Source organism: Oncorhynchus clarkii, chromosome 18 (genome assembly GCF_045791955.1).
Source record: "Oncorhynchus clarkii lewisi isolate Uvic-CL-2024 chromosome 18, UVic_Ocla_1.0, whole genome shotgun sequence".
Classification (NCBI taxonomy): domain Eukaryota; kingdom Metazoa; phylum Chordata; class Actinopteri; order Salmoniformes; family Salmonidae; genus Oncorhynchus; species Oncorhynchus clarkii.
Window position 1 is genome coordinate 47,642,623 of NC_092164.1, and position 21,245 is coordinate 47,663,867.

Sequence of the window (21,245 nt, forward strand, 5' to 3'; positions counted from 1 at the left end):
GGGGGACAGAGAGAAAGAGAGGAGCGAACGAGATGGTGAGAGAGGTGTTAGCCAATTAAAACTATATGACTGGTTTCATTCAAATTCTTCTCTAATAATCTCTCAGGCTTGCTGCTACACTGCAGTCTTCTCTGGGTCACCATGGAGACGAAGGGCCCTGGATCTGTTGGTCAGAGCACAAAGAAGGCCGGCCTTAAGGTGACCCCTGTCACACACAGGGGCTTAGTAATTACAATGCCTCGACATGTGCTCACTGGTCACACACACTGCAACCCCCACCCAACTTCCACACACGCATGCTAGCAAACACACAAATGCATGCACCCACACTACCAGATGTTATGTAATAGTGACTGAAAGGGCAGAGGGTTCCATCTATCTTACCCCTCTCATGGTTGTTGACTGTCATTCCTGTAACAGCAGGCACGATATCTGTAAGATTATCTACAACCAGGCTGCAAGAGTGTATAGTGTTTCTCTCTTGGGTTCATTAATTTAATGTGTGTGTGTGTGTGTGTGTGTGTGTGTGTGTGTGTGTGTGTGTGTGTGTGTGTGTGAGTGTGTGTGTGTGTGTGTGTGTGTGTGTGTGTGTGTGTGTGTGTGTGTGTATGCGCACACATGCGTGCATGTGTTGTGAGGAGCATGAGGTGTACTGATCCATGTTTTCATATCAAGAACTGCATTGAGGTGTAGTTGACCTGGGAAACATGTTAGGGCCTTGTGGTTGGTTGAAGGAGAAAGCCCATTGGCTCCATATGGTTTCAGCTGTCAGCTCACATCTCACCTTCCTCCCCCAGGGGACACAGCATTGATCAATAACCTGATCCATCTGTACCTGATCCATGCATCATACTGTGATGTTCTGACAGGTAGCCCTCCCTCTCTCTTTTTCTCTCTTCCTCCCTCCCACAAAAAAAAAATTGTTAGAAAAGCCTGTTGCTTTAATATCTACGCTTTTTTTCAATCACTGTGGTACATTTTTCAGATGCAAGTGGTATATTTTCATAACTGATAACACTTGTCTTATGTTCAGAACCTTTGACTGAGCATTCATTGGAGTCAAACACTTCTTTCACCCCTGAGTTATTCATGCAATATCAATTTTTCTTGTCAAATACCATGACAACATTTTGTTTAGTCACCAATAGTCACCATTTAGTCATTTTAACTCGCATGTAATCTAATAGCAAAAAATGCAAGATACAATTTTTGAAATAAATCTGTTGGATGTGCTGAATAGAAGGAATAAAATAAGGTAAATACAATTTTTCATGAAGTATTTAGCTATGTACCAGTATGTACTATTTTTTAAGGTTACGGCAAATATTTTTTTTTCCAGCATTTGTTTGCATCCAATGTAAAGTTTGAAGCATGTTGAGAAAAATGAGATTCACAGGTTCAGTATCCTTACTGTAAACAGCACACATGTAGGAGAAATCATCAGATATAGGGTATTGTGGCATGTGCAGTAAAGCAGAAGCCTACAGTTAAAAGGTATTGGTGTAGCCTGGTATATGTATGCCATTTCTGCCCTATGCAACATTGCACAATATCAACTTTTCTATATGACTTGTTATTGTAAATGCTACAGTAATACCTCTCTCGCTCTGCTTGACAAAGTCAACAGCGAAAGTCAGATAATAAGTGAAATATACTGTCATTTACAAACCAGGTATTTCAGCAGTGCATTGTAAACTACTGCACCATAATTTAAAATGGTAACTCTTTACACCTTGCCCTACTGTATTGAAGCACACTGGCTGATGTAGGATGATAGTGATGTAGTATTTACAGCCACATCTGTATAGGATTTGGTTTAACCTTCCAACCTAAATTGATATCAATTGATACATTTATGATGTAAAAATATAATATTTTACAGTGTTCAGCAGTTCTGAACTGTTAAGTGATAGTTAAATGTATGTATTGTTAGCCAATTACAAGAAAATGTATGAATATGTATGTAAACTGAAAGAGCGATGTGATGCAGTGAACAAGAGACTTTGAATTGTTTTGCAGTACTCAGTCAATTGAAAAAGTGCTTAGAGTTTTGAAACATGAGTCAATTTGATGATTTGTTTCGATTTTTGTGTTCAGAGTGGTGAAAATGTACCAAATACTTGTGAAATTTGTAGCAAAGTGATTGAAAAAAACTGTAATAAACTACATATCCTATACATTCTGTTTGCATGTTAACTGTTTTTAACATGGAATAACATGTAGCTTAGAGTGTTTGATTGGTTAATGTGTTGTTACTTGTTGAAGTCAGGTAAGACAGTCCATCTCCAGGCCATCTGCTGAGAGAGCCAATACATCAAACTACTGTAACACTGTCTGGTGGTTTTGCTGATTATCTGCCAATAGGGGTTGAGCAACAGAGGTACTAACAAGTTAAGAATTTACATAAGAATTTTAGATATTCTACAGTTGTGTGTGTGTGTGTGTGTGTGTGTGTGTGTGTGTGTGTGTGTGTGTGTGTGTGTGTGTGTGTGTGTGTGTGTGTGTGTGTGTGTGTGTGTGTGTGTGTGTGTGTGTGTCAGAGCAGAGAACATTTCTGGCTGGCATTTGACAATAAATGTTAAAATAGCATTTATATGTATATACAGTACCAGTCAAAAGTTTGGACACACCTACTCATTCCAGGGTTTTTCTTTATTTTTACTATTTTCTACATTGTACAATAATAGTGGAATAACACACATGGAATCCTGTAGTAACCAAAAAAAGTTTTAAACAAAACAAAATATATTTTATATTTAAGATTCTTCAAAGTAGCCACCCTTTGCCTTGATGACAGCTTTGCACAGTTTGGAGGGGTTGTTCTACAATGTAGAAAATAGTTTTAAAAAACTTTTTTTTTTAAAGAATAATAATTTAATAAGTAGGTGTGTCCAAACGTTTGACTGGTCTGGATAGGTGGAGTGAAATGTGTTATTTTATAGGGTCAGTACAGAGCCCCTGGAGCAAATTAGAGTTAAGTGCTTTGCTCCAGGGCATATCGAAATACTTTTCACTTTGTCGGCTCGGGTATTCGAACCAGCGACGTTTCGCTTACGGTCATGAACGCTCTAACCACTAGACTATTTCAGCACCTTGGACAGCTCTTACCGCTAAAGTGAAACCTCTAAAAACAAACTGTTGGTGATTTCTGAAAGTTAAATTTGGCGCTCAACGAAGACTACTAGTCAGAAGAAGCGTTCATACATCAAGCCACAACGTGTCATTTTTTCATAAAGCTTCAAACATTCAAATCACTATGCAGAATCAAGTCAATTGCAGGGCTAGAACACGGGATTGATGATTCACTTCAAGGTGTCTCTATTTACATTTTAACTGATCATGTGTCGATCGATATCGTTATTCGATAACGAAAAGCGCCCATGTAAACATTTTGTGAACCCATCCCTTGTTGTGCATGGTGCTGTAGTCTACCTTTCAATTCGTCTCACAATTCAAACTCGTTTTAATGATACATAGACTCCACCTGGTGGTGACAAATGTATATACATGGATACAATGAGAGATTGCATTAAATCAGTCCTCTCTATCATCACTGAATGCAACTGAACCTGTCACTTTTATTAATACGGTGTGGCTCGGATCCTCACCAGTCATATTTCTCACATCAACAAGATTACTGTAAAACAAGGTATCTCTCATCCCACTAGATGTCACTCTGGTTCCATTACAAATTTGCAGAGGCCTAAACTGGATCGAGCCTTGTTTGAATTAAACATAAGAGTTTCTATGTTTTTGTGCATGAAACCTAAAGACACACTCATATACAAATCATAATGAAGACAACATCAATAGAATAACATAATGAAAAACCATTTTGTTGACTATATATGCTAATGAGATTTGAGCCTTTAAAAAAGAAGAAAACAATGAAAAATAAGAAGCCTTGGGCTATAAAAAAATCAACACAAGCACAGTCAGGGGGCCTTCATAATAGAAAAGCCTAACTGATTATTATGGAGAGAAGCGAGCTGTGCCAGTGGGCTTGATTCGAGGAGAAGATCCTAGCCGTGGGTGTCCACTCTGGTTCCCAGTGCCAGCTGCCAGTGCTGCGGCTCTAATCCACCGTGTGAGTGGGTATTTATCTGCCTCCCAGGAGCTAATCTTGCCAGGGCTTCTAGCTCGTCCAAAAGGATGTAGTGGGTGGCATCATCTTTCATCTCAACCGTCAACTTCAAAGCTTCTACATATTTAAATGTTGTAATGTTTTCGACATAAACCTACTCAGCCCACCGATGCTTCGTGGAATTGGAAATCTCCTGTGTGAAAAGCAATAATGATCAAGCAGAAGTAGGCTATTTCAAAGATTTAGGATTCAGATTTTTTTGCTGTTGTCTTTATTGGCAAGGAACAAAATACATTTGAAAAGGCGCTCAACTGGGGCCACACAAGGGCCCTTAGCCCTCTGTTATTTGATCTTTATTCAAATGTCATATCTTTCCCTCTCCACTGTCATATACTGACAAACTATGTTCTATAGCCTCTCGCCATAGGCTGTATATAGCCAAAATCGTACAGGTTGAATCTCTTTTGTTCAATAAATAGTAGATGTAAGTCAATGTGCCCATATTGTAACATATAGCCCACATAGCCTATAGTGTGAACAGCCAACTGATCCGTGAGAGAAAGGCTTTGAAATAGGAGGATATTTTGAAATAGAAGGATAGCACGAGAATGCAACGTAGCCTACTTCTATCCATAGACACTGAGTTAAAGAAACCATATAGGCTACAGAACAAAGGCAAAAGCAATAGGCTACCCATTGGTTCCACGCGCGCTCCATTTTCCTCTCAAGGCAGTGTGCGGGGTTAATTCATAGATTTTAAAACCAGGGTTAATCCCTCCCACTCTGCTCGCCCCCGCATCGCACCATCGAGCGCTGTGCTCAGCCTCCTCTTCCTTCTCCTGCTGTGTGTGGCGAAAAAACGATTGTTTTTATATATGTCTGCCTAAAACCGCAAATCGACCTAGCGCAGACAATTAAATGTCGACTAATTCTACCGTTCTGAAAATGTGATGGATTATAACGGTTTGCTCCCGGAAGAGCAGGTTCAAATGCATAATCGAGGTAGATAAGAGTCGCGGATAAACAAGGGGTAGGGGTAGCACGCGAGCGGAGAGCACTTGCAGAAGACAAAGGTAACTGTGCTGCGAACTATGTGATGAATTAACAGTCCAGAAGAGCAGCTGGGAGTGTGGAGGCACAGTTTGGGGAAAAATAACTGGAGAGATCGGCTTTTAAAATACGATCAGAGCGACATGCTTTCTCTGTTTCTCTCAGTGGAATCCACAAATGAACTCTCGGCGGTCGGAAAGCATAAAAACCCTAATATGACGATGCCCTGAAATGGTAATGACAGTCAGTCGTTAGGAGAAGCTAAACCTTAATGCTAGAGATATATATGCTATTCGTTGATAGAAGCAGAAAACTTAACACAAAGGAGAGATTCGTTTCAAAACACATTACCAGGAAACGGTGATGGTTTGACAGGCTATATCTTAGATGTTTGAAGGGACATGCATTTGATTCTTTGCGCTTCAAGTCAGACATCGAACTCAAGCCACGAACGCTGGCACTGAACTCTACAACGAAACGCACAAACCACTGTAGAGATTGAGTGGCTTTTCCCACATTTACTCATGCTAAGTGTGTATACTTGAAGACTTCACATGTTGATGGAAGAGACTGACATAGATCTAACGACGCTATAGTTTCAACGAAAGCACTCAACGGATTGGCTGTCCATTCACTTCAGCACCTCAGCACAGAGCGTTCTACTAGGCTTCCTTCAGCACCTCAGCACAGAGCGTTCTACTAGGCTTCCTTCAGCACCTCAGCACAGAGCGTTCTACTAGGCTTCCTTCAGCACCTCAGCACAGAGCATTCTACTAGGCTTCCTTCAGCACCTCAGCACAGAGCATTCTACTAGGCTTCATTCAGCACCTTAGCACAGAGCGTTCTACTAGGCTTCCCTCAGCACAGAGCGTTCTACTAGGCTTCCTTCAGCACTACGGACAGCTACCAAAATGACACGGCTGCGCAAGAAAGCTTTCATTGCACTTTTCTTATTCACCCTCTTCATCTTCGGGACCATGATGGGCCTCAGGACACTGAAACCCAGCGATGGCTTCTCAGACCTGGCCCCGGGAATGGGAGAGTTTGTGGGGGAAAGAGGAGGCGACCGGCGACGGCCAGTTTCGAACGACATGGTAGTTTCCCCTGGTCAGCCCCATCTAGCCAGCGACACCAAAGTCGTCTTCACAAAATCCGACCGTGACTACAGTATATTCTACGATGTACAAATCTTCTATTACCTATGGTACGGCAACCCACAGATGGACGGTAAATATATTCACTGGGACCATGTTCTAGTACCGCACTGGGACCCTAAGATCGCCGCCAGCCACGCCAAAGGAAGACACACTCCTCCGGAGGACATAGCGTCGAGTTTCTACCCGGAGCTAGGACCATACAGTTCCAGAGACCCCACCGTGCTGGAGTCACACATGTCACAGATTGAAGCGGCTGCAGCAGGTAAGGGATTTCGGCACGACTAACCCATGCAAACTGAAATATCATTATCAAGCGGTGTCCTGGACATGATACTGTAGCTCTCAAATACTGACGTAGCTTCACTTAAACTCCCCCATTCAATCTGCACCAATGTTGTGCACCTAATGCTCTTGAGCTTTCATATGAAAGGGGATGTGTTATAGACCTACCCTTCTGTCAATAGTCATACCAGAGAGTGTCCTCACTAATTGTTTTGCCCCAGGGGTACTGGTTCTGTCTTGGTACCCGCCTGGCATTGCAGACAACCATGGTGAGCCATGTGAAGACCTGGTGCCTGCTGTCATGGACGCTGCCCACAGACACAGCATCAAGGTAACTGGTGAGAGAACCGGTATGTTTTTACACTTTCTGGTGCTTTACTGAAGAAATAAATGTCTGGCTACAGGGTTGGAGTCGATTCCATTCCAATTCAGTCAATTGGAATTTCAGTTTTCTTCTGGAATGGATTGAATTCAAAAGGAATTGGCCTCAACCCTGGCTGGCTGACTGGCCGTCTGGCAGTGATGATTGGTTGGTAGGTGGTTAAGGGTAAAGGGTTATGTTGTTCGCTGAGATCCTAACTTGAGATTCAGAAAATAGACCTACATTCTTCTGTAACAGTCTGTCACAAGAGACTACGTTAAGTCAGACCTTTGTTGTAGTAGTCTAAGTGAGTATCAGTCCTGGCCTTTGTACCTAACTAAATACATACACTTTGAAATATTCACACTACAAAAACAGCCACTGTGTATGTATAAATTCACTATGTTCCCTCGAAGACAAACGCAATGCATTTCTTTTTTAGGGTGAAGTATGTGATGTTGCTTTTGGGATGTATTTTCTATACCTAAAACCATCTGTTGTAGCCCACTTTCTTCCTCCATCTTGTATGTTATTGATGTAGTCAGAGAAAACACATTGCTTCAACAACCTCCCAAGTCTTTGGGTGCTTCACAAGGTCCTCTGAAGGCAATACTTTTTTTTCTTCAGTATTTTAAAACCGAAGAAAGACCGTTTCCAATTGACGGAGGAATGACTCAGGGGATACCGTTCAAGGCACTGTTGTACTGTTTGACATTCAGTCTATTGAAGCAATTAGAGATGTTCTGTACACACACACGCACGCACAAACACACACACAGCATTGGCCTCCATGGCATAACTGGGGCTGATCATGCAGCCTGAGGCCTGTGTGCATGGCACGAGATGGTCTCTCTCTCTCTCTCTCTCGCGCACACTGCATAAACCCATAGCATGCAGTACAGTGCATGCATTTATTTAAATATAGCCCAAGGTTCTTCTTTCCATCCACTTTCATATGTAGAATATGTCAGGCCTACATTTTGCAGAAGACAGTGCAGACTGTACTTCCAACCGTGTGTGTAGTGTGGAATTGCATGAATAATGAGAAGCACTGTAGGTCTGTGTGGGACTTACACAACAGTAACGGTTTGTATCTCTGTATGACTAACCTGAGGGCTAATGCTGCAATGTTCTGTTCCAACCAGTGTTGCAGAATCCCTGCCACACAGGAATTATAGGTTGAGGTAGAGGGACTGAGAGATCTCTTTCCTTGCATACGTCCTCAGTATATCTGTGCCGACCTGTCTTTTCTACTCATATAGCCTTTAATATGCACACTGACTGTTCCATTCACTGACTTTGTTTACATGATCATCACCTTAAATCATGAATAAGAATATACAGAGCCTAATGTGTAAACATTAAACTACCTCGGGCCTAGCTTATTATTACGTCTCACAAAAAAACAATGACAAAACAAACATCTGTGTTAAATATTTAGATGTTTCAATAACGATCGACGTTCCCAGTTTACAGTAAGCGTAGCTGCACCTAAGGGCAGAATGCTAATAGGAGAATCTGTTCCCACTACACAGCACAACGTGTGAACAAACTGAAAAACAGCTTCTCATCTCCAGTAGAGGTGCACGCACACACACGCACACACACACACACACACACACAGTTTATTCAGCTGAGGAAAGCGACAGATTGAACAGCACATCAGCTCACCTTGCCGCTCTGCCTTTCTGAGGCCAAAGACACAAACTGACAGCTCGGTGAGGTTGCTGCCGTGCCAAACACAGTGTTGCCAAGGAAACTCTTTATGAAAGAGAGCTAGAGAGAGGGAGTGGGTGTTCTTTCCTTTCTATGTAGCCCGCCACGCTCCTTCATGGCTCGACGGTTCTATCAGCGGTTGTCGGTGAGCTGAAGTGGACCTTTTGCTATACAGCAGCTGAGGTAAACTTCCTAGTCGTCAGGCAGTTTAACCCTGGTCCCAAATCTGTTTGTGCTGTCTCGACAATGACAGTAGGTGTAGGCTATACAGCCCAAACAGATATGGGATCAGGCTAGTCTAACCCTGGGGTGAGAGAGGGCAGCCACCACTCAGCAGTATGTCAGCCCTGTTGCCACAGTCCCATTCATGTCATTTGAATCATTCACAGCAATCTGTGTCACACCGCAATCAGTCATTTGAATGCTGAGAGACTCCCTGTTGACCCTTCAAGGTTCTGGTATGTGGTCTCTCTTGAAAATTTGTTTTGAAACCTCAAGGGATTTCATCCTGGTTGGATGTATAGACCTTATATGTATGCCATCTACTGTATCTCCAAGTAGGGTCCTTGAGTGGTTCATTGAAAGGTTGGCAGGCATTGTCTCTCAGTTGCAGCAAAGACAGAGGCACAGAGAGAAAACGGCCTTAGGTAATACTTTAAGGTAGAGAGTATTATTGCTTTAAAGTAGAGAGCAGTAAGTATCGTGCTCATTATCTATCTCCAGCAGATAAAGTTCACTGCAGTACCACTGGAAGGAATATATCTCCAAATCCCTTTTCTTTTCTTAAAGGAGGATGGAGGATCACTTAAGACATGACAGAGAGGGTGAGGTCCTGAGTTTGGATATTGGATATGACCGCAGGGAGCTAAGAACCTCTGCTTCAGTGGTTTGCTCTTCTTCTTCCTCCCTCCAGTCTTTTTTTTTAATTTTCAAGAATTTAGCTCCTGCCCTGCACCATTCTATCACCTTATATCTTTACACTTGGGATACAAGCTCTCACATCACCAGGAGCACACACACAGAGACACACACAGAGACACAGAGGCCCTGGAGTCAGAGAAGGATTTATAGATGATCTGCCAGTTATAGGCAATCTCTGATTGGCTGATCCCAGCCCGGAGGCCTCTGACACTCTAGTCTGACAGGGTCAATTTCATCTGTTATTCAGGAAGGACACTGGAGTCCATGACATTTGATTAAAACACATATTGCACATGAATTCCCTGAGGAACAGGTTCTATATTCTTAGAAAAATATAACTATTTTGTGTTCCATGTAGAAACCTCTCTGGAAAGGGTTCTACATGGAAATCATAAGGGTTCTACCTGGAACCAAAAAGGTTTATTCAAAGGGTTTTCCTATGGGGACAGCCGAAGAACCCTTTTAGGTCCTAAATAACACCTTTTTTCTAAGAGAGTACTATTACCGATGGATATGCCAGTTGTAGGGCAACATGGCGAAATGCATTGGTTATGAACAATAATCAGAATCACTTTATTTGCATAGTACATAAACACATACCCAGAATCTAACTTAGTGAGAAGGTGCTGCCATGAAGACATTGTACAAACAGAATACAGACACAAAGTCAACATACAGAACATACTGTATAATACACTCTTTAAAAATAAGGTGCTATCTAGAACCTAAAAGTATTATTTGGCTGTCCCCATAGGAGAACCATTTGAAAAAACCTTTTGGGTTCCATGTAGAACCCTTTCCACAGAGGGTTCTACATGGAACCAAAAATGGCTCTACCTGGAACCAGAAATAATTATCCTGCTGGGGACAGCTGAAGAAACCTTTTGGAACCCTTTTTTCTAACAGTGTATGAATACAGTGACTTTGTTGGAAAGCGAGGTATCGACAGTACTTATTCTTTCTCTATGCCAGTGCAGTGAAGAGTCAATGCCTTACTGCATTTCAATGCAACAATAAAATGGCAATGTGCTGATATACTAATGAATGTGAACATTGCTTTTCATTACGTCTTCATTTACAGGACAGTGTTTACATTCAAGTGGTATAATAATGTTTCAAAGACTATGAAAATGTGTACTGCAGACAGTATTGTCCTCCTTTATTAAGAGTTTATAATGATCCGTATCTGTACTCGGTTCCCACAGGTGGCGTTCCACATCCAGCCGTACAAGGGACGGACTGACCTCAGCATGTACGATAACATCAAATACATCATTGACAAGTAGGTTGACCTTCCACTGTCCTATGCATCAACATGTCCTCTTCTCTCTCTCTCAAACTACATCATTGACAATTAGGTCAGTCTTAAACAATTCACACATCTCTCCATTCCTCTTCTCTTACTCGCTAGATCATTTACATGTTTTTGGTCATTTAGCAGACACTCTTAACCAGAGCGACATACATTTTCATACTTTTTTCCCCATGCTGGTCCCCCGTGGGAATCAAACCCACAACCCTGGCATTGCAAGCGCCGTGCTCCACTAACTGAGATACACGTTAACAAGCAGGTTGGACTTCGACTGTTCTGTACATCCAGCCACTCCATTTCTCCTCTCCTTTTACCTCTCCACTCTCACTCCCCCCTACTCTCTCTCTCTCTCTCAAACTCACACAGATTAAGATGCTCTTATCACTTACTTTAAACCAAAGGTCAGAGCTCTGCTTCCCATGTCAATTTCCAGTGACTTTGATCTGGAGAAATCTGTCTTCTTCGGGTCTAAAGGAGGTTAAGGAATGAAACGCAAGTGGCCTTTGTCCTGATTTCACTTGCATTTTTAGAGTATTACTCAGAGGGCTTGAGACAATTGATAGTGCCACTAAAAGATTAGTACCTGTGGGAAAATGTATGAAAATAGTTTGGCTTTGGAAGAGACCAGTAGTAGCCTGCAGGTCCCAGATCTGTTTGTGCAGTCTTGTCAACTCCCATGGTCATTGTCATGCCAAACATATTTATAACAACGACTATACATACTGTATGTAGGATCTTCATTTGAGCCAGTTTGCTACAGCAGGAAAATAATCATGCAGCAATAGGTATGTGAATTATTATGTGGATAAAAATGTATGGACATTTTTGTAGGGGTTGATACACTTTTCGTAAGGGAAAATCAAGTCTGAAATTTCAAAGTGGAAATTACAAACTTTAGAAGCCTTTTTAACCCTCAAATACACTACAAGTTTAACATTTCCTGCATTGCAGGAAAGTTATCCTGCTACAGGGTGATCAAATTAAGATCTTACATTTGTAGGAGCAGGTTACAGTGCACCAACAGATCGAGACCAGGCTAGAGCAGTAGAGAACAGAAATATGAATATGAGATGTTTTATATAATGAGGAACATTAGGCTAGAGCAGTAGAGGACAGTAGAGAACAGAAATATGAATATGAGATGTTTTATATAATGAGGAACATTAGGCTAGAGCAGTAGAGAACAGTAGAGAACAGAAATATGAATATGAGATGTTTTATATAATGAGGCATGATAGTGATCCTCCTACAGGGTAGCCTAGTGGTTAGAACGTTGGACTAGTAACCGGAAGGTTGCAAGTTCAAACCCCCGAGCTGACAAGGTACAAATCTGTCGTTCTGCCCCTGAACAGGCAGTTAACCCACTGTTCCTAGGCCGTCATTGTAAATAAGAATTTGTTCTTAACTGACTTGCCTAGTTAAATAAAGGTAAAATAAAAATAAAATAAAAACATTGTCCCAACCTTTGGACACCCTCTGTGGGCGGCGGGAGGGTTAGCGTATCGTAGGCAAGCTAACTGAACAGTGATGATCGTGACTGAGGCCAACTTCTGCAAAAGCAACTGTGCTAGCCATCTGCCTGAAAATAAACCACAGAGAGAGTGGGAGATAGAGGGGGGAGGGGGGTACATTTATAAATGCTGATCTCTCCATCTACAGTGTTCACACATTCCAAATTTGCTCTTGAAAATAATAGCACCATTTCACATAATAGCATTTTCTGTAGACATCTGGCACTTCACTCAATTGAGAACCCTTGTGTTGGCAGAACCTCCTGCTTTGTAACAAGTGTAAAACAACACACTTTAATTTAATAATCTCTGACTGTAAAATCGAATCACCCATGTGGGTGATACACATTAGGAGTGGAAGATTGGCTACCTATGGAGTCATGATATGTTTTCCATCTTGCTTGTTCACTTCTCTATAAAAATAAGTGTGATTTGTATGTATACTGCAATTAAGCTTCTAGCTGCATAAGTACACATGAACTAAAGTAAACAAAATCTTGACCTCATAGGTATGGGAACCATGGCGCCTTCTACCGCTTCAGGTCGACCACGGGGCGGATCCTTCCTCTGTTCTATGTCTACGACTCCTACCTGACCCCGCCTGAGGCCTGGGCCGACCTGCTCCGCCCCGCCGGCGCCCACACCCTCCGCGGCACGCCCTACGACGGCGTCTTCCTCGCCCTGGTCGTAGAGGAACGCCACAAACACGACATCCTGGCTGGTGGCTTCGACGGCATGTATACGTACTTCGCCTCCAACGGCTTCTCCTTCGGCTCCTCTCACCAGAACTGGAAGGCGGTCAAGGACTTCTGTGACGGTAATAACCTGCTGTTTGTGCCCAGCGCCGGGCCGGGATACGTCGACACCGCAGTGAGGCCATGGAACAACCACAACACGAGGAACAGGGTCAACGGACGCTATTATGAGACCAGCCTACAGGCTGCGCTGTCGGTGCGGCCGGAGATCGTGACCATCACGTCGTTCAACGAGTGGCACGAGGGAACACAGATTGAGAAGGCGGTGCCCAGGAAGACGGTGACGCGGCTGTATCTGGACTACCAGCCCCACCGGTCAGATCTATACCTGGAACTCACCAGGAAGTGGGCCGAACACTTTAACAAGGAGAAAGACAAGTGGCTCATGTAGAGGACAGGAGTGGACTGGGTCGATGGGAATAATACCTTTTGGGTGTGACTGGAGCGAGTAAAACTGAGGAGCTTTTCACCATACTGAGCTGAGCCGAACCGAGCCAAACCAAGCTGTACTGAGCTGTCCTGGTTAGTGGTTACTATCCACCATAGTCGCTGGAACCTGCTGAAACATTTTTTTTAAATGGAAAGAAAATAGCACAGCCAATACAGTTTGGTTCAGCATGGTAGTGAGAAAAGGGTTTGGAGTGGCCTCATTGCTGGGTATTTTGGGTCCTTGTGAATATAAACCATATTTATTTTGACTGGTGAAGCAAAAAAAAATTCAATTTGGCCCCATACTCCAGCATTTTGGATTTGAGATTTGTTTTTAATGAGGCGAGAGTACAGCATGTCACCTTTTATTTGAGGGTATTTTCATACATATCTGTTTTACCATTTAGAAATGAAAACCTTAATGTATCTAGTCCCCTCCCCATTCAAATGTTTTTTTTCCTCTCATAAGTATTTGGACAAATTAACTTAATGCATATTAAATTATTCAAAAGTTTAGTATTTGGTCCCATATTCAAAGCACGCAATGACTACGTCAAGCTTGTGACTCTATAAACTTGTTGGATGCATTTGCAGTTTGTTTTGGTTGTGTTACAGATTTTGGCCAATAGAACTGAATGGTGAATAATGTACTGGAGTCACTTTTATTGTAAATAAGAATAGAAGATGTTTCTGAACACTTCTACATTAATGTGGATGCTGCCATGATTATGGATAGTACTGAATATATCCTGAATAATGATGAGTGAGAAAGTTAGAGGAACAAAGATCATACCCACCCCAAAAATGCTAACCTCCCCTGTTATTGGTAATGGTGAGAGCTTAGCATATATATATTTTTTTTGGGGGGGGTATACACTTTTGACTACTTTAATACACTATAAGTGAATTTGTCCAAATACTTATAAGAATATTTTTTTTATTCAAATGGGGGGACTACATACAGAAGTGTTTTATTTCTAAACTGTAAAACAGATACGTACGAAAATGCCCTCAAATAAAAGGTGACATTCCGTAGTCGCCTCACATGAAACCTTTGATCTCAATTCCAAAATGCTGGAGTATAGAGCCAAATGTACACATTTTATCTTCACTGTCCAAATAAATACAAGTAGCGTATGCTTTTCAGTGGAGCAAATGGGACTGAGACTGCTCACACCATTGACTTAGCAACAATTCCACCTGGCCTATTAGAGGGCAAGATGAAGGTTGCTTACACCAATCCAATCCTCTCAGATCTGCAAAAGCATCTAGGGGGAGGGGGCTAGGGGTTGGTTTGGGATTCAGGGGTACACTCATGATTGAACCTGTCTCTGTTTTTGTCAACTCTTCTGTTCTTCTCTCAAATTAACTTTTCCATTTATGTGAATTTCATCCTGATGCCTGTTTTATTTTTTACATTTTACATCTGAATACACAACACAAATACTTTCGTACAAAGTTTCATTGGTTGGTTTAAGTCAACTTATGTTAGTGCCAAGAAATAGCCTGTTTTGAGTGACTTAAGTCATTTCCTTTCAGATGAGTTCTGTTGTGATGATCACCATAGTAATGATATAGCCACTGGGGTTTGTGTAGTGTGGGTGAGCTTGGAGACATTCTGACATTGAGGACTTATTCTTTCCTGTAATACTTTTAAATGGTGAAAAATAAACGTATTGTCTGGTTACTATGTGGGAATCTTTGGTGTGTTTGAAATAGGGTGGTTTCGACTCAACCGAATCAGCAAGGGTCAGACCCACCATCTGGGAAGGAGCCTGTCCTGTAACACGCTCTTCTATCATTGTCAAGCCGTAGCAGGCTGCTTGGTCCCTTCTCAAAACACTGCACTAGCTACTTTACTAATAGAAAATAGAAACCATGGGGCCAGTGTTGAGTCTCTGTCCTGCTCCATACCCACACTGCCCAAACACATTAGCCGTTAACACCAAACCAACCAGGCGTGGTGAGGTTAGAAATGTCAGGCTTCACAGCATCGTGCGACGGCCGGCCCCGACACTCCTCATCACCGATCCTTCTAGTACCAGGTGACAGATCAGATGATGCATTCATACCATTATAGCTTCCTGGTTCCTACCTCAGAATGTCAACCATAGAAGGGCAGTGAACTGAGAGGGGAGAGAAAGGGACAGAGAATCAAAGAGAGAGAGAAGTATGAAAATAGAATCGACTGACAAGACAGTAGGAGGGCGTAAATAAGGAAGTCCTGTTGTTCCTTGCTACTAGCATCCTCTTAGCCTGGAATCCAAACTGATATTCATTCTACAATGGTGAAACAAAGTATATCAGTTCAGATTCTAAATGAGCATAATCCATACAGAGCTTGTTCAATCTTGAATCCATCACCATCTGATCCTCCTGCATGGGTCCATCAGGCCAGCGAAGTAGAAGCATCTGATCCTCCTGCATGGGTCCATCAGGCCAGCGAAGTAGAAGCATCTGATCCTCCTGCATGGGTCCATCAGGCCAGCGAAGTAGAAGCATCTGATCCTCCTGCATGGGTCCATCAGGCCAGCGAAGTAGAAGCATCTGATCCTCCTGCATGGGTCCATCAGGCCAGCGTAGTAGAAGCATCTGATCCTCCTGCATGGGTCCATCAGGCCAGCGAAGTAGAAGCATCTGATCCTCCTGCATGGGTCCATCAGGCCAGCGAAGTAGAAGCATCTGATCCTCCTGCATGGGTCCATCAGGCCAGCGAAGTAGAAGCATCTGATCCTCCTGCATGGGTCCATCAGGCCAGCGAAGTAGAAGCATCTGATCCTCCTGCATGGGTCCATCAGGCCAGCGAAGTAGAAGCATCTGATCCTGCTGCATGGGTCCATCAGGCCAGCGAAGTAGAAGCATCTGATCCTCCTGCATGGGTCCATCAGGCCAGCGAAGTAGAAGCATCTGATCCTCCTGCATGGGTCCATCAGGCCAGCGAAGTAGAAGCATCTGATCCTCCTGCATGGGTCCATCAGGCCAGCGAAGTAGAAGCATCTGATCCTCCTGCATGGGTCCATCAGGCCAGCGAAGTAGAAGCATCTGATCCTCCTGCATGGGTCCATCAGGCCAGCGAAGTAGAAGCATCTGATCCTCCTGCATGGGTCCATCAGGCCAGCGAAGTAGAAGCATCTGATCCTCCTGCATGGGTCCATCAGGCCAGCGAAGTAGAAACATCTGATCCTCCTGCATGGGTCCATCAGGCCAGCGAAGTAGAAGCATCTGATCCTCCTGCATGGGTCCATCAGGCCAGCGAAGTAGAAGCATCTGATCCTCCTGCATGGGTCCATCAGGCCAGCGAAGTAGAAGCATCTGATCCTCCTGCATGGGTCCATCAGGCCAGCGAAGTAGAAGCATCTGATCCTCCTGCATGGGTCCATCAGGCCAGCGAAGTAGAAGCAAGCTAGGAAAAACCTGTTTCCTTCTGTTAACTCAGATTTGAGAATATTGAGGTCATATGAAAACATTGTCCAGGGACAGAAAGTCACACTAGAAAAAAGAAAGGCACGAGAGACAGAGACAGAGAGAGAGGAAATGTATCTAAAGGCAGCAGGGTTGGCTGGGGGGATGTCGTCGAGGGAATTCTGCCACTCAGAGTTCCAAACCAAAGCACTTAAAAACAGGAAGCCCATTAAGCTAGTTCAATAATGCAGAACATTCAAAGAGACACAATCAAGTGGATTTTTGTACCTTAAAATACAGTTACTCTTCAGAGCTCCACAGGGAGCCTGATGCAGACCCCTCAGCTAACCTGTCCATCTGGTCATCATGTCAGTAAGTAAAACAGTTACTCTTCAGAGATCCTCCACAGGGAGCCTGATGCAGACCCCTCAGCTAACCTGTCCATCTGGTCATCATGTCAGTAAGTAAAACAGTTACTCTTCAGAGCTCCTCCACAGGGAGCCTGATGCAGACCCCTCAGCTAACCTGTCCATCTGGTCATCATGTCAGTAAGTAAAACAGTTACTCTTCAGAGCTCGGGGCGGCAGGGTAGCCTAGTGGTTAGAGCGTTGGACTAGTAACCGGAAGGTTGCAAGTTCAAATCCCCGAGCTAACAAGGTACAAATCTGTCGTTCTGCCCCTGCAGTTAACCCACTGTTCCTAGGCCGTCATTGAAAATAAGAATTTGTTCTTAACTGACTTGCCTAGTTAAATAAAGGTCAAAATAAAAAATAAAATTATTTTAAAAAAAAAAGTAAATCAGTTACTCTTCAGAGCTCCTCCACAGGGAGCCTGATGCAGACACCTCAGCTAACCTGTCCATCTGGTCATCATGTCAGTAAGTAAAACAGTTACTCTTCAGAGCTCCTCCACAGGGAGCCTGATGCAGACACCTCAGCTAACCTGTCCATCTGGTCATCATGTCAGTAAGTAAAACAGTTACTCTTCAGAGCTCCTCCACAGGGAGCCTGATGCAGACACCTCAGCTAACCTGTCCATCTGGTCATCATGTCAGTAAGTAAAACAGTTACTCTTCAGAGCTCCTCCACAGGGAGCCTGATGCAGACACCTCAGCTAACCTGTCCATCTGGTCATCATGTCAGTAAGTAAAACAGTTACTCTTCAGAGCTCCTCCACAGGGAGCCTGATGCAGACACCTCAGCTAACCTGTCCATCTGGTCATCATGTCAGTAAGTAAAACAGTTACTCTTCAGAGCTCCTCCTCAGGGAGCCTGATGCAGACACCTCAGCTAACCTGTCCATCTGGTCATCATGTCAGTAAGTAAAACAGTTACTCTTCAGAGCTCCTCCACAGGGAGCCTGATGCAGACACCTCAGCTAACCTGTCCATCTGGTCATCATGTCAGTAAGTAAAACAGTTACTCTTCAGAGCTCCTCCACAGGGAGCCTGATGCAGACCCCTCAGCTAACCTGTCCACCTGGTCATCATGTCAGTAAGTAAAACAGTTACTCTTCAGAGCTCCTCCACAGGGAGCCTGATGCAGACCCCTCAGCTAACCTGTCCAACTGGTCATCATGTCAGTAAGTAAAACAGTTACTCTTCAGAGCTCCTCCACAGGGAGCCTGATGCAGACCCTCAGCTAACCTGTCCATCTGGTCATCATATCAGTAAGTAAAACAGTTACTCTTCAGAGCTCCTCCACAGGGAGCCTGATGCAGACACCTCAGCTAACCTGTCCATCTGGTCATCATGTAAGTAAAACAGTTACTCTTCAGAGCTCCTCCACAGTAAAATCTGGTCATCATGTCAGTAAGTAAAACAGTTACTCTTCAGAGCTCCTCCACAGGGAGCCTGATGCAGACACCTCAGCTAACCTGTCCACATCATGTCAGTAAGTAAAACAGTTACTCTTCAGAGCTCCTCCACAGCAGACTGTTGGTCACTCTTAAAACAGTTACTCTTCAGAGCTCCTCCACAGGGAGCCTGATGCCCTCAGAACACCTCATATCAGTAAGTAAAACAGTTACTGTCCTCCACAGGGAGCCTGATGCAGACACCTGGTCATCATCATGTCAGTAAGTAAAACAGTTACTCTTCAGAGCTCCTCCACAGGGAGCCTGATGCAGTAAAACAGTTACTCTTCAGAGCTCCTCCACAGGGAGCCTGATGCAGACACCTCAGCTAACCTGTCCATCTGGTCATCATGTCAGTAAGTAAAACAGTTACTCTTCAGAGCTCCTCCACAGGGAGCCTGATGCAGACCCCTCAGCTAACCTGTCCATCTGGTCATCATGTCAGTAAGTAAAACAGTTACTCTTCAGAGCTCCTCCACAGGGAGCCTGATGCAGACCCCTCAGCTAACCTGTCCATCTGGTCATCATGTCAGTAAGTAAAACAGTTACTCTTCAGAGCTCCTCCACAGGGAGCCTGATGCAGACCCCTCAGCTAACCTGTCCATCTGGTCATCATGTCAGTAAGTAAAACAGTTACTCTTCAGAGCTCCTCCACAGGGAGCCTGATGCAGACACCTCAGCTAACCTGTCCATCTGGTCATCATGTCAGTAAGTAAAACAGTTACTCTTCAGAGCTCCTCCACAGGGAGCCTGATGCAGACACCTCAGCTAACCTGTCCATCTGGTCATCATGTCAGTAAGTAAAACAGTTACTCTTCAGAGCTCCTCCACAGGGAGCCTGATGCAGACCCCTCAGCTAACCTGTCCACCTGGTCATCATGTCAGTAAGTAAAACAGTTACTCTTCAGAGCTCCTCCACAGGGAGCCTGATGCAGACCCCTCAGCTAACCTGTCCAACTGGTCATCATGTCAGTAAGTAAAACAGTTACTCTTCAGAGCTCCTCCACAGGGAGCCTGATGCAGACCCCTCAGCTAACCTGTCCATCTGGTCATCATGTCAGTAAGTAAAACAGTTACTCTTCAGAGCTCCTCCACAGGGAGCCTGATGCAGACACCTCAGCTAACCTGTCCATCTGGTCATCATGTCAGTAAGTAAAATAGTTACTCTTCAGAGCTCCTCCACAGGGAGCCTGATGCAGACACCTCAGCTAACCTGTCCATCTGGTCATCATGTCAGTAAGTAAAACAGTTACTCTTCAGAGCTCCTCCACAGGGAGCATGATGCAGACCCCTCAGCTAACCTGTCCATCTGGTCATCATGTCAGTAAGTAAAACAGTTACTCTTCAGAGCTCCTCCACAGGGAGCCTGATGCAGAGCCCTCAGCTAACCTGTCCATCTGGTCATCATGTCAGTAAGTAAAACAGTTACTCTTCAGAGCTCCTCCACAGGGAGCCTGATGCAGACCCCTCAGCTAACCTGTCCATCTGGTCATCATGTCAGTAAGTAAAACAGTTACTCTTCAGAGCTCCTCCACAGGGAGCCTGATGCAGACCCCTCAGCTAACCTGTCCATCTGGTCATCATGTCAGTAAGTAAAACAGTTACTCTTCAGAGCTCCTCCACAGGGAGCCTGATGCAGACCCCTCAGCTAACCTGTCCATCTGGTCATCATGTCAGTAAGTAAAACAGTTACTCTTCAGAGCTCCTCCACAGGGAGCCTGATGCAGACACCTCAGCTAACCTGTCCATCTGGTCATCATGTCAGTAAGTAAAACAGTTACTCTTCAGAGCTCCTCCACAGGGAGCCTGATGCAGACCCCTCAGCTAACCTGTCCATCTGGTCATCATGTCAGTAAGTAAAACAGTTACTCTTCAGAGCTCCTCCACAGGGAGCCTGATGCAGACCCCTCAGCTAACCTGTCCATCTGGTCATCATGTCAGTAAGTAAAACAGTTACTCTTCAGAGCTCCTCCACAGGGAGCCTGATGCAGACCCCTCAGCTAACCTGTCCATCTGGTCATCATGTCAGTAAGTAAAACAGTTACTCTTCAGAGCTCCTCCACAGGGAGCCTGATGCAGACCCCTCAGCTAACCTGTCCATCTGGTCATCATGTCAGTAAGTAAAACAGTTACTCTTCAGAGCTCCTTCACAGGGAGCCTGATGCAGACCCCTCAGCTAACCTGTCCATCTGGTCATCATGTCAGTAAGTAAAACAGTTACTCTTCAGAGCTCCTCCACAGAGAGCCTGATGCAGACCCCTCAGCTAACCTGTCCATCTGGTCATCATGTCAGTAAGTAAAACAGTTACTCTTCAGAGCTCCTCCACAGGGAGCCTGATGCAGACCCCTCAGCTAACCTGTCCATCTGGTCATCATGTCAGTAAGTAAAACAGTTACTCTTCAGAGCTCCT

The 21,245-nt window shown here is 44.0% G+C and overlaps 1 protein-coding gene across 1 annotated transcript; it reads left to right on the plus strand.

Annotated features, from left to right (window-relative positions):
• The first annotated feature begins 6,045 nt into the window (after positions 1–6,045).
• LOC139372683 (glycoprotein endo-alpha-1,2-mannosidase-like protein) lies at positions 6,046–14,582 on the plus strand. The gene is made up of 4 exons (XM_071112468.1): positions 6,046–6,553; positions 6,795–6,904; positions 10,777–10,853; positions 12,904–14,582. Exons 1-4 carry the CDS (start codon positions 6,046–6,048, stop codon positions 13,538–13,540), a joined length of 1,332 nt encoding a protein of 443 aa, XP_070968569.1. The 3' UTR covers positions 13,541–14,582.
• Positions 14,583–21,245: the final 6,663 nt, after the last annotated feature.

What these genes read in the sequence shown, in the direction of transcription:
- LOC139372683 (XM_071112468.1), top strand. Translation starts at nt 6,046, where the DNA reads ATGACACGGCTGCGCAAGAAAGCTTTCATTGCACTTTTCTTATTCACC. An exon ending in CCCACAGACACAGCATCAAG is followed by an intron (nt 6,905 to 10,776) that starts GTAACTGGTGAG and finishes CGGTTCCCACAG; the next exon opens with GTGGCGTTCCACATCCAGCC. An exon ending in ATCAAATACATCATTGACAA is followed by an intron (nt 10,854 to 12,903) that starts GTAGGTTGACCT and finishes TTGACCTCATAG; the next exon opens with GTATGGGAACCATGGCGCCT.